This window comes from Trichoderma virens (assembly GCF_000170995.1).
Source record: "Trichoderma virens Gv29-8 chromosome Unknown TRIVIscaffold_88, whole genome shotgun sequence".
Classification (NCBI taxonomy): Eukaryota; Fungi; Ascomycota; class Sordariomycetes; order Hypocreales; family Hypocreaceae; genus Trichoderma; species Trichoderma virens.
The window spans coordinates 564620-590361 of record NW_014013661.1 but is presented as its reverse complement, the minus strand read 5'-3'; the positions used below and the strand labels follow the sequence as shown (position 1 = coordinate 590361).

Below are 25742 nucleotides of genomic sequence, written 5' to 3'. Positions count from 1 at the left end.
ACATGTACGGGGAATATTACTACAGTACCAACACCGTATGTTGATAGCTTCCTCATATTATATGGGGTGCTGACTACAGTACAGTACTTACCAACCTCCCAAGACAAAGTAGGCCCATCATCGTGCATGTACCTCCGTAGTGTGCAAGGCAATTACTCGTACACAAAGCAGCGACTGGCCGAAACGGCTGTTGCTTGCAGATCTGATATCTCTGCATAGGCGATACGTGCTTGCATCTCAATGCTTGTACTATTTCTACCTACCTATGCATTCCTTACTTTGCCTGATAAGAAGCAGACTAGAAAAACGGCCAGTACTTGCCATTCGCATGCCTTGCTACCCAAGGATCATACAAGATTCTATGATCGACATGGACAGTGATAGTTCGTGTCTTAGGCAATTTGATTATACCGAAGTACTAACCCACATGTAGTAGTATGTTTACCTCACCTCTCATTGGTAACATCTTGAGATTGAGCCAGGGAAAAAGTAGTAATGTAAAATTGGGCATAATGGTACGAAATAGGTGTCTTTAATATGAAAAAAGTCTAGCTAGGTTAGGTTTTGCCGCAGCTCCTTGCGGCGACGCCCCAATAATCTACCACCAACGAGGTACCAAGGGTATAGCCTTGCCCTCTCCAATCGAGCTCATGTAAACCCGGAAATCCCCTTCCTGTATCATAAACGGTCATTCCAGCTGCCGATGGCCTAATCCTCAAGTAATCCGGGATGTCCCAGCATCATCAAATAAAACACTTTTCGCCGTCGTACGAATCGTTTACAGATCATCATCAGACAGCTCACCGGGCAGAGGCATGGCGGCAGCCTCGTCCATCTCCTTCTTGTACTGCTCCAAGAGAGCCTCGTCGACCTGGGCGGTAGGGGGAGCCAGGGCGGGGGCAGCAACAAACTCCTATATCAACAGTCAGTCAGCGCCTTGTCACGATATGTTGATTTCCATGCCGACGGGAGTACTAACCAGGGCGGGGTTGCCAACCAGCTTGCGGGCAAGCCACAGGAAGGGCTTCTCGAAGTTGTAGTTGGACTTGGCGGAGATGTCGTAGTACTGGAGGTTCTTCTTTCGGTGGAAGGTGATGGTCTTGGCCTTGACCTTTCGCTCCTTTACGTCGACCTTGTTACCGCACAGAACGATGGGAATGTTCTCGCAAACACGGACGAGATCGCCTGCAATCCATGTGTTAGTACTACTACTTATTCCTCATGCTCAAGATAGATATTCAAGGGGGTAAACATACGATGCCAGTTGGGGACGTTCTTGTACGTGATGCGGGATGTCACGTCGAACATAATGATACCGCACTGGCCGTTGATGTAGTAACCATCACGAAGACCACCGAACTTCTCCTGACCGGCGGTATCCCACACATCGAACTGAATCTGGCCGTAGTTCTGGTTGTATATCAGTATATGTGACGCGCTATCGACTGCGGCGGTGTGTTGAGACTCACGGTGGTGAAGCCAAGGGGGTGAACCTCGACACCGAGGGTGGCCATGTACTTCTTCTCAAATTCACCGGTCAAGTGACGCTTGACAAAGGTGGTCTATTGCGACAAAGGCTGGTTAGCGGGAGGTGGACGCCAAGGCGTGGATCGCCATCGGGGGGGGAAAAAATTATCGTTCGCCACGACAGGCAGGAATATCGGTTTCGATCCCGTTTGCGTGCAGCGCCGATTGATATCCATGAACCAAGAAATAACACACCTTGCCGGTACCACCATCGCCAACAAGCACAAGCTTGAAGGTAGGAGTCTGTTGCTCAGCCATGTTGACGGCTCGAGTGATTAGCGACGAGCGTGAGGTGATGTAAACAGGCGGGGTCCTGCGAGATGGCGTTAGTCTGGTTGATTTCGAATCCTGAACGCGAGTAACGGTTTGCTGAGGTGCATGTAGATCTAAAACGGCCGGCAGCTCATAAAGACGGGAGAGAGAGAGGGAAAATAAAGGGAAAACCAATAGGTTGGGCACATACCTGGTGGGTTTTTGGACGACGCGAGGGTGGTGTGGACGTCAAAAAGTTGCACTGGATGGACTTGACCTGAGTTCTTTTGAAGGCGGCGGGGAACTGGAGACAAGGGAGCAAGACCTTGCCTCTCATCATCAAGCGAAAAATTCAGTCGCCAGGGGTGGGCTAGCCGCACGTGACATCACCGCCCTCGCCCGCTACCTGCGAGGACCTGAACGGAGCCCCTCCCTGCCTGTTTTTTGCTCTTTCTGGCAGCCGCGGAGGTTCTGCCAAGTACCGCTCCATTCGAGGGGCGAGAAGCGCCGGCAGTAAAAGCTGGCTGCAGGGCAGCTTAGGTGCCTACCGCCTGCCTGTTTGGAGCCTCTAGACCCAGCTGGGATCCATCATCTCTTCTGGTCTGTTCTCCGTCCTTCGTAGCGCAACCCGCGATGCTGCCCAGGCGAGGCAGGCTGTATGTACTCGTATGTATGGACGGAGTACCGCCATGCAGAGCGGCTGCAAGTGCCCAGGAGCAATGTCTCAGGGCCCAACGAATGTGCGGTGTACGGGAGCTACTGCCAACGCCGATTGTTTGATGGATGCAAGGGAGTGTTTGCTCCATCTTGATTTGCTTCAATGCCACTAATACTTAGGTACCTACCTAGGAGGTTGTTTATTGCAGCAGATACTTAAAGAGCCCGACAAAAAGGTAGGTACTTTTACTGTTCAATACCGGCATCACATTACTTGATATCCGTTCTGCCTACCCCGTACATGTGATCGTATAGGGAGATATCTTGGTTTTTGCGACGCTAGGAGTTCCGGTTGTCCTCCCCTTCACAGCATTTTTAAGCCCTCCCAAGTCCTTAACCAACCTACCAAGGTACCTTGCCTTTTGCAAATCGGGACTTTTCGTTGCCATTAAGCTTGTCTACCTTACTTCTGAGCCAACGAACCCCCTGCCCCCAAAAGCGCCTTCTGTCTTTCACAGCATTTTTAAGCCCTCTCAAGTCCTTGACCATGGAAGGTATAATTACATCAATACTAGGTACTAAGCCTTTGCTCCTAATACCTAAGGTAGCACTAGGATAGATTAGCAGTGCCTGGCAATACCAATCGCCACTCTTCTCAAAAAACCCATCAAGCATTTTCACATGAGCAGCTTTGATATCTTGGCTTTCTGCACAGCATCATGACGCAACTTCCCCCCCCTAGTGCCACCCCGGCTTTGTCAGCATCTTCCTGGTGCCTAATTCAACCCGTCCAAATGCGCGCCGAGCTGTTTGTCAACAGGCCGCAATTATACTCCGTATCGTGCTCCATGTACACAATCTCCTGTCTATGATGACGCCGACAGGTGCCCAACGCGTGATAGATGGCAATACAGCAAATAATTTGACATTGACCTTCTGGCGCTGGCATGGCGCCACTGACTCGGGTGTGACCAAAATCCATCTAGCCGGAACTGCTGATTAGGTCAGTTTGTGAGGATATTGCATCCCGATGACATGTTACAGAGGCAAAATGTGACAGCCTAGCATCCCCCTTCCACCCCAGTCTTTCCTTGGAGTTAAAGTCAATCTCAGCTCCTGTCGGCGAGCTACTCCATCAGGCCGGGATACCTTAATGAAGATGTTTCTCTGTTGATGATTGTTAGAATCAACCGAGGAGGAACCGGACAATCTGGGACATACTCCTTCGTTACCCTGAACACACTCTGCCACCTTTTTGAGACCATCATGATTTGATCGGTTAACGTAGCCAAAGTTGCGAATCTCATCGCCAGCCTGTAAGCCAGCCTGCTGCGCCGGACTGCCTGGCGCGACGGTGTTGACCTTTGCAAACGGCTCATCCAACTGTTCGGACTGAGAATCCGGTAAGATGCGAGGTTCATCCCCAGCTGTACTAGGGGCTTCATCCCCCTCTTGGATGCTCGCAAAATGTTCGTGTAGATACTTTTCTATCGCCGTCATGAGATCCTTGTAATCATTACGTAGACGAATGATACGCGCTCTTGTGGTGCGAACTGTGGCATACATGTTAGACCCCATTCGTGAACAAGCTTTTTGCGTCTCATATACTCTGAGCAACATCGAGATCTGCTCGGGGAAAGCCATCTCTAGTCAATAGCGGCGTTTGCATATCAACGCCGTGCTAGTAATCATATTAATCATTACTCGACTCTGATTAATATCAGGAGTAAAAGATGGATTCTCACCGAATCAAGGACACTTCCTAGAGCCTTAAGTTCTGCCTCCATATCGTCCTTCTTGCGCTGCAGTTCTGCGAAACTCTGCTTCCCTGCGTCGCCGTTTCTCTGGCTGAAATTCGATGTCGGCCCAGAGGGCACAGTCGGTGCGTGAAGAGTATCCATTCTAAGTGGCAACCCTATACCCCAACTGCAGCGTTGAAATGGAGCTGAAGAAGAGAATGGAAAAAAGATTGCGATGGGTTAGAGGCAGTTGGTTTGTGAACTCGGCACAGCTGTTTTAGAGCTTGTCATCACCAACAGCGAACATCCCGGGGCGTTTTTTGCGGGGTCCAGGAACACCAGAGGCCTACGCACTCACTGAAGCCTTTCCTGGCGGGTTAGAGAAGTGTACTTGGAGGGTACATCAAGAATGCTCTGGATGATTGCTGTCGATGAAGTTCCATCAGGTACCCAAATCTTTAGGGCGTCTGGTGGGCTACAGCCAGCCTTACACCGTCCACTCTAGCTGGCCCGTGCGTGTTTTCTTATACGAAGCACTAACCTCCGGCTCTTTTTCAACTAACAGCGAGCACAGACGTCACCTGGGCTTGCTAATCTTTCTTTATCCTGCCAACTTCTCAGACGCGTGCCATAGCATTTTTGTTGTCGCGACGCTGGCCACAATGGCTTCCGCAGGAGATGCTCGACTTATGAAGTCGACCAAGTTCCCTACTGAATTCAACCAGAAAGTTGACATGCAAAAGGTCAACTTGCAGGTCATTAAAAAGTTTGTCACTGGGCCCCAACATGCCGCATCGTGGATCCCGACTTTGCAGTCCTGACGCCAAATCTCACAGGTGGATTGCCAACAAGATTTCTGAAATCCTGGGCAGCGAAGACGATGTCGTAATTGAGCTGTGCTTCAATCTTATCGACGGACCCAGACATGTATGTTGCATCATTCTTGCTTCGAGTCTCTACCGGCCGTCCATGTTAACTGTTTGGTCACCAGCCCGACATCAAATCGCTTCAAATTCAGCTTACCGGGTTTCTGGACAAAGATACTGGACCATTCTGCAAAGAGCTATGGAAATTGCTGTTGAGTGCTCAAAGTAACCCTCAGGGCGTGCCCAAAGAGCTATTAGAAGCAAAAAAGCTGGAGCTTATGCAGGAAAAGGTTGGCATCCCATCATGAGGACGTCTCACGCTTACTTTTCTCTGGATCTAACAATCAGCCTAGATCGAGGCCGACAGAGCTGCCGAAAATGCCAGAAAACGTCGCGATGACACGGACCGCCGTGATCGAGATATTACAGAATTGAAAGATCGAGACCGTCGAGACCGAGCAAATGATAGAGGCGATCGATCGGGCCGCCGTGGGGATCGAGCTCCTGAAGGCCGTGGCAGAGGAGGCCATGGTTGGAGTGCAAATAGATCACGTTCTCCCGAGCCTCGGCACCGCGCCTCGGGAGATTCGTACCGACGAGACAGCTATGTCCCTCGGACTCGAGGCGGCCGGGGGCGTGATCGTGGCTGGCAGCGGCGACGAAGTCGCTCACCATCCGGGTCAGCGTCTGAGCGATCCCACTCTCGAAGTAGCAGTGCGTCTCGCAGTGATCGAGGCTCTAGAAGCCCTCCTCGCCGCAAAGGACCACCCGCGCGATACAGAGACTCGAGGAAGAGATCCAGGTCTCCTCGCGGAGATGCTTATCGACCAAGGCGACAGTCACGCAATGGTAGGGATCGCCGTGATGCTCGAAACCGACGCTCACAATCTTCAGAGCGCACCTCGCCACCACCGAAGCGAAGACGGCAATCTGCCTCTAGAAGTCGATCTGTAGAGCGCAGAAGACGCTACTCAGCCACACCATCCTCTGTTTCGCGGAGTTCTTCGGTGGCCCGTAGCCGCAGCCCCAATCGCCGCCGCAATCGATCCGTCGATAGCGTTGGATCAAATTCACACTCAAAACGCCGCCAAGATCGCCGACGAGGCAGTGTGACAAACGAGTTGGGGGATGATAACGAACGTCACCGTCGTGGTAATCGTCGCCATAAAGATCACGATGCTCCGACGAAGGACAAGGAATCTGAAAGGCGAAGACGCAATAGCTCCTCTCCGCCCTCGTCTCCGTCTAACCGTGGCAAGTCGGCTGATATTTTGGAAGATGAATCGCGTGCTCCGAATCCTTAGCTAGGCACCGGCCGACGTCCAAGAGGTGGGTAAGCTCCTGACGGGAGGGTGAAAAGAGCGGCTACTCTAGTTCATCACTGACCTTGATGCTTGACGCAGTATCAGACTCGCCACTTTAAAGGCAACCGTGCTGGAGAGGTTTTGCAAACGATACTGAGCAGATGAGAACCTCTGATACTAGCACTCACATCAGCAACCGAGGCTAACTGCTATTCAAGTGCTCGTCTCTAGTACATGAAAGAAATGGCGACCAGCTCTTGCCTGGCAAAAGTATACAAGCCAACGAATAAATCTGGATAGAACTACGAAAGTAGATATTGGGAAAAGAAAAGCGATGCGCGTTTGTCACTGCACTTTGGCCAGTTTAAATAGATGGTTGCTCTCCACAGTTATTACCGGAAATTCATGTATAGTGTCGATAATACAAAACTCCGAGCCACCTCGTCTGTTTATTGGAAGACGATGGCTAACCAACACCCGAACGACTGGAAGTACAATACGTAGAAATAGGCGTGCCCTCCCAGGGACTGGATCAATTCTTTACGGATCTGATACTATTGCTACTTTGCATGGCTACTTGCATCTATTATCGTTACATTATATGTACCCTTCTGGAGGTGCCTGTATCTGCTCATTATGGCTCCATACCTATCAACTTTGGGACGCAGGATGCTCAATAGCACTGTAACTTCTGGGCGCTGGCAAGCCACTGCCTGCTATTACTCTGTACGGCCTAGTGGGAACTCTCAGTGGCATATGCTGCACATTTCAGCTTAGCGTCTCCCAAATCGGCTTGCCTTTCGCAAGTTTATTTTCCCATGACAACATCAAAAGGACCAACCGCGAAACCATTCCATCCACCAATTTGACGCTGGCATCGCCATCGCATCGCCAACCGATTGAGATAGGAGCGCTGGCGCATGGCGGACAATAAACAAACCATTGCATCCCGACCCAGCGAGGCGCAACCCACCATGGCAGAATATAAGAAGGCTCAGGCGCGCGTGCGAGACTTGGTCGATCGGCGAAGGCAGCTGGAGCGCCGTCTTGTGAGTTTGCGCCTCTCCTTTTGCAGGTCCACTGCGTTTGCGTAAGGTGACACGGGCTAAACGATGGCGTTCGAATAGGCAGCGATGGAGGAGAGCATCATCCAGAAGGAATCCGCCTACCTCGACAGCACCCCTAGCGGTAACATCATCACCGGCTTCGACAACTACATGAAAGGCACAAGCGGTGCGGCCGCCCAACGACGCAAGACAGGTCCGGCGGAGCAGAACCGCGTCTTTTCGCGCTCATCCATCTCGTACCGACCGAATAATGGGGTAAGATTACCTTAGAGAAGGAGCCGAAGATATAAACCTCTAGCCAGCCAGGCTTTACGGGCTTTTCTGTTCATCGCTAACTGGATGCACTTGTCTAGGACTCTTCGACTCCTGGATCAGTAGGCTCAACGCCTGCACCGACACCTTTATCCACCTCGTTCCGAGACAGCGCATCAGGCAATCCTACGCCAACATCGGCGGGCGGAAACAAGGCGAACAAGCCCAAGAAGAGAGACACGGAAGATAGCGAGAATGATGCGCAAACGAACAAGAAGCGAACGAATTTCGGGGCATCGAGAAAGTGAGGCTTCGAGGCCGTGTCATTTGGCTTTTTTAGAATTTAGGTGCCCATGTCAGCCCGCAGTGCTATAGCCTCTAAGGGGAACAAACCTACACATGAGCGGCGTTTTAAGGTTAGGATATAATAAGGTATAATGAATATGGCGTTGGGGACGAGGATATATTGAGCGATATTTATGTCACATGATGGTTGGAAGATGGAAATGGAGCATAACAAAGGCTGAACATGGTCTTCAGAAACTGATGCCTTAATGGTATGGTAGCAATATCTACGCGACTGCTGTACTTGAAGTGAACACAACTAGGTCTAGTTCTTCTAATAGAGCGCTGAAAGAGAGGATTTCGAGCACTCAGATGACACCTTTTCTTAGCTAGCCAATGTCATCAACTAAATGAAATATCTTGAAAGTGGAGATGATTGTAAATGGAGCAGACTCGAGCTAGATTTGGAATTCGGCAAGCCGGCACCGTAGCAGCGAGAGATTTATAAGTCAGCATCCGCTCGCCGAAAGGCAGCGGATCTTTCTTGCGTCCAGGGCTATGAGGAAAGGAATATCGTGACTACCAGATAGTATCTGCAGTGGTTCTTCCAGCATCTGCTATTATCGCTAACTTTTTTCTGGGATCTGTAATTATCGCCCTCTTCTGTTTGTAGCTGCCATCATTGCTGCTTGTTCTGGCGCCTGCTGTTATCACTGCTATTAAAGGTACTTTGTATTCAAGTTGGGGCTCGGGATATTACTGGATAGCCTATTTGGGACGCTGGCCGCGAAGAAATTGTCGTTGTAAATTATGCAATCGCGAGAACATACTTTGTTTAGGTAATTTATTGATAGCCTACAGAGAGTACGTAAGGTGGGAATTGAGACCGAGTCTATCTTTCAGCGTTTTGCGCTCAATGTCTTACGTACTCCCTTAGCACCTTGTATAGCAGCAGAGCCAATTGACCGAGTGTCAGTTATCACAACAACGAGCCTCCACAACCTCGAGTCGTGATGCAAAAAGTCCCTTTACGTTCCCATTATTAATTCCACCTAGACTAAAAAAAAGGTCCCTGGGCAGTGGATTTGATCTAGCAGCCATACGTCTTTGATAGTGCGGGGTTGCAGATGAGGGGTCCGATGGGGTTTGCAGCCATCGGGGTTCTCGTATGATGTGATAAATAGATAACATCAATTGGCCCTGGCATCTTTGCCTTTTCGTTCTTACGTCGACAATTGGTGTTGAGCAGCCCTTTATGATGACAATCCAGGCCGAAAAGTTTACTCCAGAGGTTCTCCTCTCGGCGCCACGGCGCTCGCCTGGCGTGCCCAATTCCACGGGCGAGCTCGTCTTATACACGGTAAGTTGTGAACGGGAATACGCGATTCCCTGGAGGCATCGCATCATCGCGTGTAAAGCTGCGGCGGATTGGATTGGATTGGATCATGCTGTGCTCGAGGCAGCTGCTGACGCAGACTCTCATCTAGGTCTCGACATACTCCTTCGACTCCCACTCCAAGACGGCGCAGATCCGCGTGCTCAATCTCAAAGAGGGGACCTCGCATCTGGTCTCCGAAGACTCCGCAGCAAGCGAGCCCATCTGGATCAGCGAAAAGGAGATTGCCTATGTCAAGAGCCTCGACAACGGTGCCTCGGCCCTCGTGGCGCAGCATGTTCTCCAAGTGAATGAGTAAGTGGATTTCCTCATCATCGTGGCGGCCTAGAGAAACTTACACTCATGTCAAATAAGGTCAAACACCATCCAACGCTTCACTGGAAGCATTTCCAGCCTGAAGGCCAAGTCTTTGTCAGCAGACAAGGTGGCCTTCTGCTGTGCTGCTCTGACGACCCCCGATGGCCAGATGTACAGCCCAGCTGCGGAACCAAAGTCTCACACATCCGCCAAGATCTACACATCCCTGTTTGTGCGACACTGGGACTCCTGGAATACTGCAAACAAAAACTCGCTTTGGTATGGCCAGCTGGAAAAGGTCGACGGAAAATGGACTCTCGGAAACTCGGCCCTCACCAACCTGCTTGCGGGCACGCCACTCAACTCTCCCGTACCTCCCTTTGGAGGTACCGGCGATTTCGATATATCCTCGACTGGCATTGTTTTTGTTGCAAAGGATCCGGAATTGAACCATGCTAGAAACACAAAGACTGACCTTTACTTTGTTCCTCTGAGATCATTCTTGGATAAGCCCAGTGTCCCCCAGATTGTCAAGACGGGAAACCTTCTCGGATACTCCATCTCTCCCGTCTTTTCAAACGATGGCAAGCAGGTTGCTTTCCTGCGCATGAAATCTCAGCAATATGAGGCCGACAAGACAAGGCTCTTGCTGATCCCAGATGTAACCGATCTGAGCAACGTTCAGGAATTTTACGAGACAAGCGATGGCAAGGGCGGTTGGGACTTCAAGCCTGATTGGATTGTCTGGAGCCACGACGACAAGGAATTGTACATTGCGGCTGAGAAGCACGCTAGAGTTGTCCTGTGGAAGCTTCCATCATCTCCACTGGAAGCCAAGGACCTACCCGTCGCGATTCACGAGGATGGATCTGTGGCAGAGGCAAGAGTTCTTGGGAGCAGCTCATCGCTGCTGATAACAACAAGGTCGCGGGTTGAAAGCTCCAACTATTCGATACTGGACCCTGAATCTGGATCTGCCACCGTCGTCTCTTCTAGCTCGAAACAGGGCCGAACCTTCTCCCTGAACAAATCGCAGTGCCAAGATATTTGGTTCGACGGCTCAAAGGGCTATCCGATCCACGCTCTAGTGACCCTGCCTTCGAACTTTGACTCTTCCAAGAAGTATCCCTTGGCTTTCCTTATCCATGGTGGGCCTCAGGGAGCTTGGGGAGATGACTGGAGCACTCGGTGGAACCCCGCCATCTTTGCTGAGCAGGGCTATGTCGTTGTGAGCCCCAACCCAACTGGTAGCACGGGTTATGGTCAAGACCATACCGACGCCATTCAAAACAACTGGGGAGGTGATCCGTATGTGGACCTAGTCAAATGTTTTGAGTATCTAGAGAACGAAGTGAGCTACATAGACACAACCAGATCCGTAGCTCTCGGCGCATCTTATGGTGGCTACATGATTAGTGAGTTTTTCCACAGCAAGATAAGAGATCTTTTCAGGATTGAGACGCTGACTCGCATCAGACTGGATCCAGGGCCATGATCTTGGACGAAAGTTCAAGGCATTGGTATGCCACGATGGTGTCTTTTCGACTCTTAACCAGTGGTCTACAGAAGAGCTGTTCTTCCCCGAGCATGACTTTGGCGGCACCCTCTGGGAAAACAGAGAGGGCTATGAGAAATGGGATCCTGCCAAGTACGCTGGAAACTGGGCCACGCCGCAGCTGGTAAGTTGGAATTGAGTAGTGCCATATGTCCACTGTCACCAACTAACTTGCCTGCTTCTCAGGTTATACACAACGAGCTCGATTACCGCTTGCCCATTTCAGAGGGTCTAGCCATGTTTAACGTTCTTCAGGCTCGCGGTGTGCCGAGCAAGTTTGTCATGTTCCCAGACGAGCATCACGTAAGTCAAAGAGGTTCTTTCTCCCTAAAAGAGGATATAGATGCTAACAATATGTGACAAGTGGGTGCTCAAGCCGGAGAACTCATTGGTCTGGCACAAGGAGGTGCTGGGCTTTATCAACAAGTACAGCGGAATCTCCGAGCAGGAATAAATAAGATATACCCTCTCTATCTTGCTTTCTTCTTCTTCTTTTACTCTCCGGATATTTACGTACTAAATTTGCGCATGCATTATGAGTTTGTGAAACATGTGGAGGTTTAGGAGGCCTTCTTTCGACGGTAGCAGCTTGTGCTTGGTATTAAATTGCATTGTCGGTCATGGCATATTGTTTTTGGGGTTCTGATAGCAGTACATACCTATCAAAGTAGCAAAACAGCAACCAATTGAAGTTTTTTTAATAAAAAGAAGAAAAGTAACTGCTTTCTAGCTTATCTATTGTAGCGCCTTTAACTTTATATAGGAATTCACTTGGGAGCCAAGTTGGCAATCCAGCTAATAGTAGTAATAATAGATCGCTGGGACGTAGGGTAGCCAACTCTGGATGCTCTCCATTCATTCCATAGATATCAATAAAAGAAGCACAAGAATAAAATAAGAACTTGGTAATAAAGCATTACCAAGAGACTGAAAGGCTGCCAGCCGAATACACAGTGTAAATTTCAGTCACTTCTATTATACACTGTGTGGGTTCCTATCAGAGGAAGCTGATCTGAACCTCAATTCACAGATAAACTTAGCTTCACTTTTAACAGCCCTCCCAGAACACAGTTTGGCTGTCCAACCACCACAATCACGAGCTTTGACCTTTGCTTCATACACCAAACAAGATCGCGCACTCGACCAGTTACAGGCGAACATGCGCTGTGCGAGCTATTCAGTACGACAGAATCGATGACGTCCTTATAGAGCACATGCGACAGCTTTGGAACGATCCTTGTAGCCACTTGGACTGCTTTGCTTTCTTCCCTTCTCCCTCTGCTTCTCCTCGAAAATCTCCTGGAATCTCCTATCTCTCGACATGGCTCGTCCGCCCTCCATGTTCCACGCTTTCCTGCGGCCCTCGATCCTACAAATCCTTCGCGCGACGGGCTACCACAGCACGCGCCCTGCAGTGCTCGACACCCTGACCGACATTGCCGCGCGATATCTGACGCTTCTATGCGAGAAGACGGCGAGCAATGCGACAAACAACCACGGCGATGCGGGGGATTACGACATAGTGGACGTCAGGATGGCGCTGCAGGAGGTTGGAGTGCTGCTGCCGGAGAGGGCTGAGACGGAACAGGCGTGGAAGGGAGAGGAGGATATGAGAGGAGTGGAGGAGTTTATTGAGTGGTTTTCGGGAACGCGCATGAAGGAGATGATGGAGATGGGCAGCGGAGATACTGAATCTGACGCTACCGACTATCTGGCTGGTAAGACGACGAAGAAAGAAATGAGAGGCGAGGGAACAATTTCCTAGTTTTCTCTCTCACCCTCTCTTTTTTTTTCCCCTTGCGAACATTTGGCTAACATGGTAATCTCATTAGCACTAAAAAAGAAGCACAGCAAAACAGGCGACGACGCAAAGTGGCAAGGCACCATCTTTGGCAAATCCAACGACGGCAACGAGATCCTCGTCGAAGGCGGCTCCATAACCAGCATCAGCGAATGGATATCCAAGAGAGCACCGGAATCACTTGAGCCCCAGGAAACGATAGAAGAGCAGAACGGAGACAATCCCGAAGCCGCAGACATGAGAAGGTCCCCTAGTTCGGGCCTCAGCTCGGTGGGGGATAGGCTGGGCGACGATGGCGTCGAGGACATGGTTCTTACCTAGAAGTCGAGACATGGCACCTTCGAGGCAGATGCGCCGCCGGCTCACTCTACCAGAGCTAGAAAGCGCAGGAAGAAGAACCATCACAGTTCTCGGAGGACGTGAATGGGGTGGTTTTGTCATTTTGAAGAATACTGGACATCTTCTTTTCCGACGTGAAAACGAGGAAGCGAGATTCCATCTTCGCCAAAGGAAGGGGCTAATAACAGGAGGATATGAGATTTTAAACTCACAAAAAGAGACAAGGGAAGATGAGAGAATGGCTACAAACACACACACGACTGTTGTCCCCCCTTTCCCTTTTTTTCCCTTACCTTTTTTATTATTGCATAGCGTTGGAGTTCCGGAAAGCCAAGAGAGGAGACTTTGTCGCGTGGTGGGTATAATGGGATGGGCAATTGACTTTTTATTTTTCTTCTCTTCCCTTTTCACATAGCGGCTAGATTTGATTGCTATGGAGGCGAGATAGCGGGATATTCTGTAGCTGGTCAATAACAAGTTTCACTCTTCTATATGAGATCTAGAAATGAAAGGTTAGAGTGTACTTGTCTTAATATTGTACAATGCGTCAGAGGACGTCTGCATGCGCTATGATACAGTTTTTTTTTTTTTTTATCTGCGAGCGTCCCACGTATCCCCGTAAATCCCCTGGTCATTGGAGATGATCCATCCAAATCATTCATCATATCTCTAATGTACAATCTATATACTTCTCAAAAAAGATCATGCCCTTCACCTCCCGCCGGCGCCCTTCTTCGGGCCCAACAACTCATACACCCCCATCTGCCTCGCCACCTCGACAAATATCTTCCTCTTATCTTCCTCCTTGCCCTCCGCAGGCCAAAACTTCTTCTGCAAATACGCATACAGCGCCGCGCCGCGCTTCTTGTCGCCCTCGAGATTCGCCGTGTTGAAGTCCGCCCACGCGAGTAGCTCGCGATCAATCTCCCGCTTGGCCACCATCAGCTTGCCGCGCTGGGAGGGCGTGTCCCAGGTGAGCTTGGTGGTGCCAAGGACCATTTCCATGACGAGTGTCTCGGGAGGGAGGAACTTGAATGTTTCTTTGAATGCGGTGATGGCAACGAGGAAGCCTGCGTTGTCCTGGAGGCGGCGGAAAGTGTGAAGGATTTTGCGAGCTAGTTGCCCATCGATGCCGTCAGGTTGAAATACGTCTCTGTGCTTGACGGTTTCTTTAAACATGGCTCGTGTGGCCTCAATCTCCTTTGCTCGAGTTTCGGGATCCCTGATATGGTATCGATTCGCACCAAGTGTCTTCCAGAGCGCACTGAATGTGTATGGATCAGGCACAACTTTGCTACTCTCTATGAGAGAATGATACAAAGCTAGTGCTTCTTGAGGTTGGCCCTCGTGCATGAGCGATTCGACAAGTTGGTTCATCATGAAGGCGTCAGGGCTAATCTCTGCTTGGCGGAAGGCATCCCATAACGCCTCCAAGCGTCCATGCAGGCTCCGCTGGCGGTAATTCTCAGCAAGTAGAGAGAACGTTTCAATAGTAGCCCGTGGGAAACCCGCTGGGGTATCCTTTGGCAATGGCATGGTATAGGTGCTGGAGACGCCACTGCCAGACTTTCTGCTGGCGACAAACTTGAGTCTGGACTCAATCATGTTCCAGCCAAGAGCATCGGCCTTCTCAAGATCATCGGCACCTCCTGACCGTTGCCATGCCCCAATGAGGCCATTCAATTGTATCGGCGAAGCCTCAACTCCCTTTCCTCGCATGAACTCGACTACACTGAAAGCACCATCCAGATCCCCAGCGCCAATTAGTCGCTTGAGCCACTTGCCTAGGAAGAATTTGTTTGCAATAACAGAAGGCAAGTGTCTTTGCCTCGTCATATCAATCCGACCATCACTCATCATGTCCACAAAAGCGTACAGCGCATTCTCGACTTGATGAGCAGTCAGGAAATATGAAATCACTTGGTCGTAGTCTGTGAGTGTCATTTCTTTCCCCAAAAGCTCCCTCATTTGGCGATAGGTAGTCCAGGCTTTCTGTCGACCCTCCTCTGTTCCTTGCTCGCAGCACGTTCGGATGAGCGGGATCAAGATACGTGGGCTCATGTTGCGGCCAAGGAGCTTATTTATTGCTCGTTCTGCTTGCCCCAAGTCGCCTACACGGCAGTACATCCTCGCACCGAGCTCCCAAAAGTCTTGAAATGTCTCCGAGGTTTCAGCCCCGAGTGTGCTGATACACCGTTTCCAATTCTCAATGGCCTTGGACTCCCATCCGTCAACAAAGATGGCTTCGATAGCTAGGACCTGTTGTGCAGGACTAAGGGTAACCTTGGCATCGCTCATATCTCTAGCAAGCCGGGCTATGCGTGATATGCTGTTGGGGCTGTCCTTTTCACTTGAGAATGCTCTCCACAGGACCTCCCACAAAGCGGGTGGAACATCGTTCCAATTTTGGGCCAACGCCGGTCTCGTCGCATGATATGATTTGTATAGGGACTGTACTGCCTTCTGCTTCAATCCTGATTGCTTCTCCGCAAGAATGAAGCGTGTGACGACGGAGTTGAATGTGTTTAGCTTTCGCCTTCGGTTTGCCTTTGTCTCGTCGAGATTTATGCGGACTTGTGGTATTGAGTCTCGAGATCCGTCAAAGGACTCATCTCCTTCCAAGGATAATTCAGGCACGTCCCCGATGAGCTGTTCCAGCACTCCTTTGGGCAGATCAGAGCTTGCTTGTTCTATTTCGGCATCGATCGACCGTGCGTAATCTTCCATCTTTGCTATAATCTTCTCGACATCTTCCGCAGAGTTGATCTTGCCCCAGTCTTCGCCCATCTCCTTCAAGACGTCCCTAAAGGCATCTCTGTCGTCTTGATTTCCGAATTTTGTTCTGAGGTTGAAAAGATCATCTCGCAGTGTGGAGGCGCTGATGCCACTTAAGGAATCCTCAAACGCTTGTTCGTTGGTTAACTCTTTCCGGTTTTGGTCGCCCTGCTCGAAGAATCGGACAGAAAAGTCCTCCACATTGGCCTTTGCCTTGTCTGGAGTCCGCAGATTTTTGAGGCCTTCCAGGTAACGAGCCAACTCCTCTTTTGTTGGCTGGCGTGTAATGTCTTCATTGGGCCGTGGTCGAGGTCGTAGCCTTGCTTTACTCGCGGTTTGAGAGGCCTGGGTGCTGTATGAAGCCGGCCGCCATACCAGTGGAGGCTGCTTTGCGCGACCAGCCAGACATGAGCGGCAGACGATGTCGTTTCGACACCGGAGGTCGCGCAGTATCGGCCGGCATGACATCTTTTAGGAAATAAATAAAGCGTAGTGCTTCTAGCACTCGCTCGTCTGAGCGCCTGGAACTTTTTTTTTTTTTTTTCGATGATCAAGATTCTTGCGATTGCCATGCCAGTAGCGGATTTGCTCCCCACCATGGGAGTTATCGATAAGCACCCGCTTGGTGCTGCAGAAGTACCTAGGTACTCCCTTAGAGCCTACAATCATGTATAGGTCCCTTTAAAAGATCCATTTCAATAATTCTTTTACTTGTGTCGTTGTCTGTACTTTTAATATTACCTAAGGTATCTTCCTACTAGCGACTGCAATTTCGCTATTGTGTCATTGTGTCATTGGGATTGATTTTTTTTTCTAGCAATACAGGTACCTACCTCTGTAGGCAGCTTATATAGCGCTATTCTCACCCGTTTTCCATCAAACTACCTACTGTGGATACACTGCATGCGCTCTCGTTACATTTTACAAGGTTATTACCCATTGGAATCCAATTCTGCCTCTAGCACATATGTGGGATTTTTGCAGCTGTTGTATTGGTTCTCTGCAGCTTCGCATTAGCCACCTTGTTAGGGTCTAACAGGCCTGAAGCATTGGAGGGCATTATAAGCTGACAGCATTGAGAAGCGTCGCTCGTATGGAACTAATAATCAATTATGTTTACACTGAGCTCATTCTGTTTCCCATTCCAACTCCACGGCTTTCTTTATGAAAATCCGATGCGCGCGGTATCCTTAGGGTAGATAGGTAGATACAACAATAGCTGTGAGAACAGCTTTCTCGTCGCGAGGACGCCATCATGTATATACTTGTTACAGATTACTTGGCGTTTCTTCCGAACGTACTAATGGTAGTAGATGGTTAGATAAAGCACATGGACTGAAAAGTCGGCGGTTTGGATGAACTAACTTTTGGAAGAATTGGCCGAAGATGCCCGGTTTGGACGTTTGGTCGGACATACTCTGACGCCGGGCGGCATTGTTGGCGTTTTGGTGGTGTTGAGAGAGACCTTCAAATGCGGGCATGAAGCCGGAGCTCTGGACAATTATCATCAGCATGTATACTCGGTGGGCGACCGGTGAAGGATATGAGACGCACTCGACGGCGGGTACCCTGGTTTGCCGGTGGGGGTTGGTTCTGCTCAGGATTGTTCATATTGGCTGAGAAAAAGGATCTCAATTATCAAGATGGAAGAGATCTTTAATTTTGGATATGATGAACTTTGATGAGATGCAATGGTTTGCATAGAATAGCAAATCGGATAGAAGAGGGGGAAGGAGGGGAAGCTCCTTATGTAGCTTCCGTGAGAGAAGAAAGCGAGCCAGGACAAGCTTTCTGACCATCAATGACGCCGGCCAATGACCATATCGGCTCGCCACACCATTCGCACACCGTCGAGGCCTCGATAGACATGCCAAATGGCGGCTTGTGGCTAGAGGCTCGATCGGCGCTAATAAGGTCTCAATGGCCAACCAATTTGCATTCGGAATTACCTTGCCAGGCCCGCCGGAGTGGGAGAGGCAAGAAGAGGGGGTCCGCTTCTATTGGATAAGCCATGTCAAATCGTTCGATATTGTTTACAAATGCGCACGAGACCTCGCGTATACGGAGCATTGTAGCATGCGTTATGCTCTAACTGTAGTAGCGAGTACAGTGTGTAAACAGAGAGCCTGGGCTATTACAGCGCGGGATTGGATCCTTCAAATTGGAGAGCCTCTAATAGTGCATCTCTGGCCGTGTTGGTGTCTCAATAGCACGAGGTTGTCGAGGGTGTGATGGCACAAAACACCTGCATCAATTGCCGCGATGCCATCGTCTCAACCTCGCCTCAACCATCTCACTTTGCCCACCCTGTCGACTTCCTCTCCAGTAGCGTCTGATGCCATAGCGTCATCCATCATTCCGTGACGTACGTCGAAGGCGCTGGGCAACGGCCATGTACAAAGTCCATGTATGCTCTCATTGGCGTTGATTCATGTACCGGCTGGTGGAGCTGCGTGGGGCACGACAAGACCCTGTATTGCGGGGGAAGGACCCACGTCGGCAGCGGAGTACGTACCGAGACGTGCGAGAGACCCGCGACGCTGTCGGTCGGATTTAGTGTTGATCCTGAGAGGTCAGCCAAGTCAGCTAAGCCACCAGGAACCAGGTTGCCAGGCAAGGTAACGAATGCCAGACCGAGACTCCACCATCGAGCTGCTCAATGGCTTGATCGCTCGATCCTTATTCCTGCAAGCTATCCCCCGAATCTCCATCCGCGAAGCAACCACCGAGTGCAGATTCTCCGAGCTCGAGTCGTCTGGGCCTGCTTCAATGCAGAGCAAACCCCTCTGCCGAGCCGGACGGTGACAGGCGACTATGAACCATGATGCCGCGTCTAGCTCCTCCGCGCGGATTCCCGACCGGCTCTCACCACCTGGCGTCGGAGCACATGCCGATGCCGATGACGCAGAGGCAGATGCGGACGCCCGAGACCGTCCCCAGTCGCGGCAGCGCTCGAGGTCCAGCAGCGGGCGGCAGCGCAGGAGGAGGAGGAGCAAGAGGAAGCAGAATCCAGGGCTGGCCAAGAAGCTGGCCTTTCTTACCCACCTGCTCAAGACTCTCGACCTCGTTTTATTTGCTGAGCTGAGCTCTTTATATTATATGGAGTGCGTCGACGCTGATACATTCCCCTTCTCTTCCCAACTCCTTTCTTCTCTCCATGTCAGCACCCTTTGAGCAACCATAGTGCTAACATGCTCCTGAATGCAGATGTTCCATGTTTCGATTCTTCTTACGAGCCGCACCTCAATACATGTATCTCTCTCCAAAAGACGAATCATTCGCACTTTTGATGCCAGCTACACAACTTCACGTCCTTTTGATACTGTTGCCCAACCTGCTGTGCATGGCATTGCATCTTTTTGGCTCGCTTCCCACCGGCCCCGATTACCACCGAGGATATCAGCATGGGGGGATGGTGATCGATTTCATCGGCCAGATGCCCGCCGCCTATAGGCTATATTATCTCATGGCAGACCTGCTTATCCTCTTCCTTCAATGTCTGATGCTTACGGTACACAATCATCGGGAGAGCCTGCGGGTTGCGCTTAAGACATTTCGGCCGCTTCTCTCTGAGGTTCTTCTGGAGCCAATCGCTGGTCGTACTGCAGAAGATTTGGACGCAGAGGAACGCGGCGTGTCTCGACATGTGCCGGGCATGATGATTAATGAGACGGACGAAATCGAGCTGCAGCAGCTCGATAGACAGGGAGATGGCGAGGGATCAGAGGAGCGGAATGAGCAGCCTGGAGCTGCTGGTGGAGATGGCTCTGACGAGCCACCACGAACGCACTTGTCCGACATTATGAGTTCCGGCAACGCTGTTCTTAACGAATATCACATTATTCACACGATAAAGAACGCTGCAGTGAACACTGGAGGCTCCACTGCGCTGTCTCTTCAGTCGATTGGCTATCGAGCAACCATGGCGAGTGTGCAGGGTCGACGCCGAGGAGCAACTCTACAGACTTCATTGGCTCGTCCAACCGGCTAGAATATATATGTATTGATATACACTAGTATCTATACATGAAACGACAATCCAATTAATCCCAAAAAGCAAGCCTTGCAGACCTTTTTATTTCGCTGTGATTTCGCCAAAGGGGAGCCAAGGGGAAATCCTCCCCATGAATTAGTTAATCTAGTCTAGGCAACTTTTCTTCCTACATTACCGACGCCAGTACCCTTGACAGAGATGATGATGTCGCCACTGTCATCGTCATCAACGTCTCGTAACCCCCAGCTGCTTGCGCCAAATGTCTTTAGGTCTCGTGCGAGCTCAATTATTTCCTCTGAGGCGAGGATATCCCTACCAATTCTCAGTCGGCCAACATCTTCAGAGCCCATGGCCATCAGAGTCAGCATAGAGCCTGCTGAAACGGGTGTTACGCAGCCTCCCTTCGCAATTGTTTCTAGCAGCTGATAGGCGCATCTCTTTCCAATGTCTTCGGGGACCTCTCCACCTGAAGGCAGCACGACGACATCTGCCGAGTACAGCACTCCCACGGAGTTGGACTCTGCCACGAGACTCAGTCCGTAGCCTATGCCCAGTCTTCTCTTGCTGCCCGCCTTGTCTCCCGTAGGTACTAGTGGCGCTTGGTCGTATTGCGCTGCGATGTGGATATCTGTGACGAAGGGGTTCAGAATCTCTCGCGCGGAATGTATCATGCGGGCATTGTTGGAGGCTGAGACACCGGTGCAGTACGCCACTCCGCGTATCCTCTTGACTCGGCCGGGGCTGCGATGCAGATGCAGCGTCTTGGGCAGGCGAACCTGACTGGCGAAGCGAAGCTCGACGATGCCACCGCCGCCCTTGCCTCCGGGCCCTGCGCAGGAGCGCTGCAGAACGCGCAGCTCGATGCGGGCCGGCGGGATGCCAAAGAGGCCGAAAAGTGGGAGGATGGCAGTGCGGAAGGTGTCGACGGAGACGTCGCCCGTTTCGGTCGAGGACGTGATGACGCCGGGGCCGGAGAAGCGCACGTTCATGTGCGCCTTGGAGAAGGGCGCCAGGAGACAGAGCGGCAGCAGGAAGTAGGAGATGCCCCTGGTGCAGGTGACGGGGATATTGTGCTCAATGACGTCTCCGTCGGCGGCGCCCAGCCCGGCAATGGTGCCTGTGATGAGGCCCGGGTGGTATGTGATGGTGGTTCCGCTGTATGAGATCTGCATGGAGCTGCCGTTGGTGACGGCCTCGAGGAGGCGCAGGAAGGAGACCTCATGGGGGGCGAGGCCCGGGTTCGTGGGTGAGGAGCTTCGGATCTTGGAGATGTGGATGGGACGGCCGGTGAGGGTCGCAATGGTGAGGCGGCGGGTGAAGGACCGGTGGCCGGTGAACCGGAGGAATTCAGGCGAAGAGCCCGACATTGTGGCTCTGTGTATTCTTCTCCGGTTTTCGATGCGGGATAAATTGGTGTGGAACGGGCCCTCTTTTGTGTTGATATGCTCGGGAAGGGGGATCTGGGGGGTATTATTTCGTTCTTCGTCGCAAGATTTTGGTGGTTTGGATGGGCGAGGAAAATTATTGTTTTCTGCCGGTTGATTGGTTTTCTGTGGCTTGGAAGAGTAGGCGGTGAGCGAGTTTGGCTTAGCGGGAATTAGCCCACCTTGTTCCTCTTGTAAGCAGCAATACGCCGTTGGAGGCATCATTCAGAAGGTAAAAGTAGGGAAAACAAAATGAGAAGAGCCATAAATAAAAGGCAACTATACTTTTGTTTTGACTATTGAATTCACGATCCAAAGATCCCTTATTATTTTTGCGCCATTCCTTGGACGCAACACAGCCATGTCACAATAACCGTTCTTCAAATCACCCTCTTTTCTCACATGCCAGTAATAGGAATCTTATGCTTGTTTTAATTTCAGTAAATAAGATCAACAGCTACTACAAATTCTCAAATCAATGGCCCATTGTCTTCTTGTACAACGCCAACAACGCTCTTTCCGCAAAATTATCAGAAGCTTCTATAGTCTAAATCCTTTCTAAGAATTCCGATTAGAGCCTCATTGAGCAGACGAGAATAAGTAGCCAAACCAATCATTAAATCAACGCCGCGCTTGAACTTTTGTGGATTACGCTTTCACCATGAAAATCTACCATATCGGTTAGTGGCCTGCTTTGTAACAAGATCGAACGGATGTAAGTACCTGATTCAATGCTTGGGCATCCATGAATGCAGCCCTCTTTTGAGCGATAAACCGGGACCTAGGAGTGACAAAGTTGCCTTTAGTCGTTGGTGTTGACGTGCCCGTCGTGATTGGAGTGGCTGTTCCTGAACGCGATGCTAAGGTAGATGATGCGTCAGGCATCTCCGTATCGGATGTGTCGTTCTTCTTTCGCTTCTTCTTGTCCTTGTCCTTCTTATCCTTCTTCTCTTTCTTCTCTCTCTTGCCCTTCTTCTCCTTCTTAGAGCTCTTTTCCTTCTCGGGGCCGCTGTTTGAAGCTGATGATGAGTTATTCAGTGCACCATCCAATTCCATGGCATCTTCGTCGGCCTCCTCTTCAGCCAAAGCTTTGTCCTTCTTTGACTTCTTCTTTTCCTTCTTCTCTTTCTTCTCCTTCTTCTTCTTGGCCTTTTCTGAATCGCTGGACTGGGTTGAATCAGACTTAGCAAACTTTTTAGCCCTTCGCTCTTCCTTTCGCTGTTTCTTCTTCTTTTTCTCATCGTCCTCATCATCAGACATCTCATCGTCGTCTTTTAGGGCCTCGGCCTTTCTCTTGTTGGATTTCTCCTTCTTCGACTCCTTGGTAGCCGTGGGTATCTTATCATCCGCTGCCGTAGAGCTTTCTGATTCTTCTGAGCTGTCGTTCTCCTCCTCCATGTTATCGCCGACCAACAAGCCTCCTCGCACGAACCTCATAGGTCCCCATTTCTGCTCCACGTACTGGTGCATCCTCACTTCCAATCTGGCTTGTCTCTTCTCTTCTACCTCTGCCTCAGATTTTCCGTTGAGGCGACTCAACAGGTCTGAGAAAATGTCGAGACCGGTCACTTCGTCCTCTTTCGATTTGCTGTATCCCAGACCCTTCATATCGTCCTTGAGCGATACTCGGATATACGACGCATTGGCAGCGGTATGGAACTCGGAGTGCGCCGCATCTTTAGCTCCCAGGAGCTGGCCAGGCTCCCAACCTTGCGATCTCAGCATCTTCTGGCCAAATGTGGTGGTGTCGCGAGTCCATCTTGTGTTGTTGGGATCGTTCTGGATCCTCCGGCGCCTGCATTGAGATTAGTGCCTCGTCTGAGTAACGAATTGCTCTTTCAACGACTTACGACTTTGACTCAGCAAGCAGCCCCATCGTGTTGACTTTGGAGAGCCGGCAGCTCTTGTGATTCTATGTTTGTATGATTCTGCACTTGGCTGGCCATGAAACTGATTGTGAAGATTGGGTGGGCAAAAAAAATAAAAAGATGGGGTTGCTGGCTCTTATCGCATGATATGATTGGCCAGTAATCGACGGTTGGGCTTGACCAAAATAGGCCTAAAAGTACACTAGACCCCTGTCAATCTTCAAAAGGCCAATGGAAGATGCAACTCGATTCCGCTGTTTTACCACAGAATAATCAATTCGGTAAGAGAAACCACAGTATTTCATTCTGAAATGGTTTCTTATCTCATTTTTATTAGGAGTATCAATGACGGTTTTATTGTTGATATAAAGCCAGTATGCCCGCCTAGTCTCAAGATCCAGGTGGCAGAAGAGAGCAAGCGCAGTATCTGGATTTTGCACTTGTTCCGCGCTGGAATTCTTACTTGTAGTTTGCAAACATCTATACTACACTTGCAATGCCTAGATCATTACCATCTAGATGTTTCTTTCTACAAAAATCGTAACTGTCTTCTTTCGTTCCCCAATTTATCCCTTCACTCGCCTTTTACATATCGCCCAAGCTGAACTAAGGGATCCCTGATTCCAATTTATTCGAACTTTTAATTCACTCTCAGGCTCATCCCTGCTTTCATCGGCCAGCTCAAGCATGGCTATAGCAACTCGAAATGGTCATGAGTTGCAATCCAGAGATGATGGGGACTACACGATTCAGCCACTGAGTAGGCAACTACGTTCTCTGCTATCTGCCAGCATCGATTATACTTTTATATTTTATTTGTAATTGTTATCTTCGTCTAGTGACCTTGGCGCTTTGGATAATTAAAAAATAAATAAATAGCCAATGGGAAACATGCTATAAGTGATCCGAAAATACTTGACCGGCTCTCGGTGTTCCTGTTACCAAGCCTTTGATAGGCATAGAGGTGAAACGATGGTGAGGCGCGTCACTTAAGTGGGCAAGAGTGACAGCCACCTAGGGGAAAATGGAGGCTGAAACAGATGAGCAAACAGCTCCATCTGTAGTAGACGTAATAGAGGATTGTATACTCCGCAGAGGATTTCAATATGAGCCGCAGGGTGTGATTTATTAGTGAGCTGCTTATACTTTAGACCTTGGATAAGGGTGACAGTAGATGCAACTCCGGAGCTGATTATGATCGGCTACAGACGTTTGGACCCATCCGTGTGGCTAGGAACAAGGCCATCAATGGCTCTCGGGCGGAAGTCATACACTTTCGCCAAATTCCAGCCAATAGATGGGAGTCCTCACAGCAAGGCCAGTGTTAAGCAGAGTTCCTTGATGACGCAACGGGAGGCATCGCCTGACAGGTTTAAGTAACATGGAAGTTTTCGAAGTCCAGGGCTCCCAATAAATACAGTGCTGATGGTTGATAAGAAAAAGAAAAAAAAAATGCCGCACAGCAAAAACAGTCTTGTTAATGACATACTTGTCTTCAGTTGAGGCATATATAAGTCTGATGCAGCTCGCTGGTTGAAATGGACCTAAACTCGTCCGAGAAGACGGTGATGCTTCACACGGTATATCCAACGTCATATAAACCGTTGCTGCGTACGCGTATCTCGTCGGCAGTGCGCTGCTCCCGCACAAGGCGATGCTCAGAGCGTACTAGCAGCATGCACTCCGTACACGTATCGCAAACGGGGTATTGGAATTATAAGTGGGCGACCGTTTTAAGTTACGGGACATGGGAAAACAGCAGGCAGAGTGATGCTCATCATGCGCCTTTGCTGCTTATCTAGGGGTCCTCCCTGGCCACTCCACCATCCCTTTTTTTTATTTCCGGGGTTGGAGATGCATGCGCCAAAGGAGCGTCCTCATAGGATCAATTGTAAACGCCGATCCCTTAGCGGCCAGCCGGGGATATGAAGCTCATGGGTCTGTTCACGCGCCGGTGCTGAGGAACAAAACAGCCGTCTTGGTCTTGAGCGACCCGCCTGAAGAGCCGGCCGTCGTCCACTGGGGTTCACATGCCGTGCCGTGTGGCATTTGGGTTGGCCCAGACGCTTTTGCGACTCGTAGTTTTCGACTGGCCAAGCTCGCTTGGAGGTGTGCCAGTGGGCTGAGAACTGGATACCAAGCCGAGATGAAATGCGGAGCCTGGGCCTAAGAGATCTCCAAGACGATGCGATGGGGTTTGCCATTTAGATAGCGAGAGACTTGCTGGATGGCCTGGAGACGGCGGTTTCTGTCGGGTAGCGTCCTAATGTGATTGATGATGGATGCCAATGACACTATATGCACATTAACCGTGGTCTGCATGACATTGCCTGACCGCCTAGAA

General features: G+C 50.3%; 11 protein-coding genes across 11 annotated transcripts; 5 read left to right on the top strand and 6 right to left on the bottom strand.

The window, feature by feature from the left end:
• Positions 1–475: 475 nt before the first annotated feature.
• On the bottom strand, positions 476–2066 carry TRIVIDRAFT_82957 (uncharacterized protein; the record flags this gene model as incomplete). The annotated part of the gene is made up of 6 exons (XM_014096302.1): positions 476–913; positions 980–1185; positions 1257–1410; positions 1470–1562; positions 1723–1840; positions 1991–2066. The coding sequence occupies 5 exons, from the start codon at positions 1783–1785 to the stop codon at positions 779–781; spliced, it is 651 nt and encodes a 216-aa protein (XP_013951777.1).
• An 895-nt stretch (positions 2067–2961) lies between these two features.
• On the bottom strand, positions 2962–4353 carry TRIVIDRAFT_216806 (uncharacterized protein; the record flags this gene model as incomplete). Its single annotated transcript, XM_014096301.1, has 4 exons — positions 2962–3603; positions 3658–3989; positions 4045–4117; positions 4182–4353. 4 exons carry the CDS (start codon positions 4335–4337, stop codon positions 3475–3477), a joined length of 690 nt encoding a protein of 229 aa, XP_013951776.1.
• A 511-nt stretch (positions 4354–4864) lies between these two features.
• Positions 4865–5349, top strand: TRIVIDRAFT_42986 (uncharacterized protein; the record flags this gene model as incomplete). Its single annotated transcript, XM_014096300.1, has 3 exons — positions 4865–4941; positions 5012–5102; positions 5167–5349. 3 exons carry the CDS (start codon positions 4865–4867, stop codon positions 5347–5349), a joined length of 351 nt encoding a protein of 116 aa, XP_013951775.1.
• Positions 5350–7319: 1970 nt separating this feature from the next.
• Positions 7320–7972, top strand: TRIVIDRAFT_43202 (uncharacterized protein; the record flags this gene model as incomplete). Its single annotated transcript, XM_014096299.1, has 3 exons — positions 7320–7398; positions 7477–7667; positions 7766–7972. The coding sequence occupies 3 exons, from the start codon at positions 7320–7322 to the stop codon at positions 7970–7972; spliced, it is 477 nt and encodes a 158-aa protein (XP_013951774.1).
• Positions 7973–9207: 1235 nt separating this feature from the next.
• TRIVIDRAFT_76008 (uncharacterized protein) lies at positions 9208–11899 on the top strand (the record flags this gene model as incomplete). Its single annotated transcript, XM_014096298.1, has 6 exons — positions 9208–9309; positions 9437–9639; positions 9700–11057; positions 11119–11321; positions 11384–11500; positions 11562–11899. The coding sequence occupies 6 exons, from the start codon at positions 9208–9210 to the stop codon at positions 11649–11651; spliced, it is 2073 nt and encodes a 690-aa protein (XP_013951773.1).
• A 619-nt stretch (positions 11900–12518) lies between these two features.
• On the top strand, positions 12519–13319 carry TRIVIDRAFT_43048 (uncharacterized protein; the record flags this gene model as incomplete). The annotated part of the gene is made up of 2 exons (XM_014096297.1): positions 12519–12915; positions 13030–13319. The coding sequence occupies 2 exons, from the start codon at positions 12519–12521 to the stop codon at positions 13317–13319; spliced, it is 687 nt and encodes a 228-aa protein (XP_013951772.1).
• A 729-nt stretch (positions 13320–14048) lies between these two features.
• Positions 14049–16580, bottom strand: TRIVIDRAFT_57418 (uncharacterized protein; the record flags this gene model as incomplete). Its single annotated transcript, XM_014096296.1, has 1 exon — positions 14049–16580. The coding sequence occupies one exon, from the start codon at positions 16578–16580 to the stop codon at positions 14049–14051; it is 2532 nt and encodes an 843-aa protein (XP_013951771.1).
• A 620-nt stretch (positions 16581–17200) lies between these two features.
• On the bottom strand, positions 17201–17569 carry TRIVIDRAFT_216805 (uncharacterized protein; the record flags this gene model as incomplete). The annotated part of the gene is made up of 2 exons (XM_014096295.1): positions 17201–17412; positions 17478–17569. Coding segments are annotated over 2 exons (230 nt in total), but the record flags the coding sequence as incomplete, so codon positions are not given.
• Positions 17570–18926: 1357 nt separating this feature from the next.
• On the top strand, positions 18927–20073 carry TRIVIDRAFT_128623 (uncharacterized protein; the record flags this gene model as incomplete). The annotated part of the gene is made up of 2 exons (XM_014096294.1): positions 18927–19216; positions 19320–20073. Coding segments are annotated over 2 exons (1044 nt in total), but the record flags the coding sequence as incomplete, so codon positions are not given.
• On the bottom strand, positions 19789–21473 carry TRIVIDRAFT_173250 (uncharacterized protein; the record flags this gene model as incomplete). The annotated part of the gene is made up of 1 exon (XM_014096293.1): positions 19789–21473. One exon carries the CDS (start codon positions 21471–21473, stop codon positions 20256–20258), a length of 1218 nt encoding a protein of 405 aa, XP_013951768.1.
• A 476-nt stretch (positions 21474–21949) lies between these two features.
• On the bottom strand, positions 21950–23406 carry TRIVIDRAFT_231883 (uncharacterized protein; the record flags this gene model as incomplete). Its single annotated transcript, XM_014096292.1, has 3 exons — positions 21950–22199; positions 22254–23325; positions 23381–23406. 3 exons carry the CDS (start codon positions 23404–23406, stop codon positions 22179–22181), a joined length of 1119 nt encoding a protein of 372 aa, XP_013951767.1.
• Between the last annotated feature and the right edge of the window lie 2336 nt (positions 23407–25742).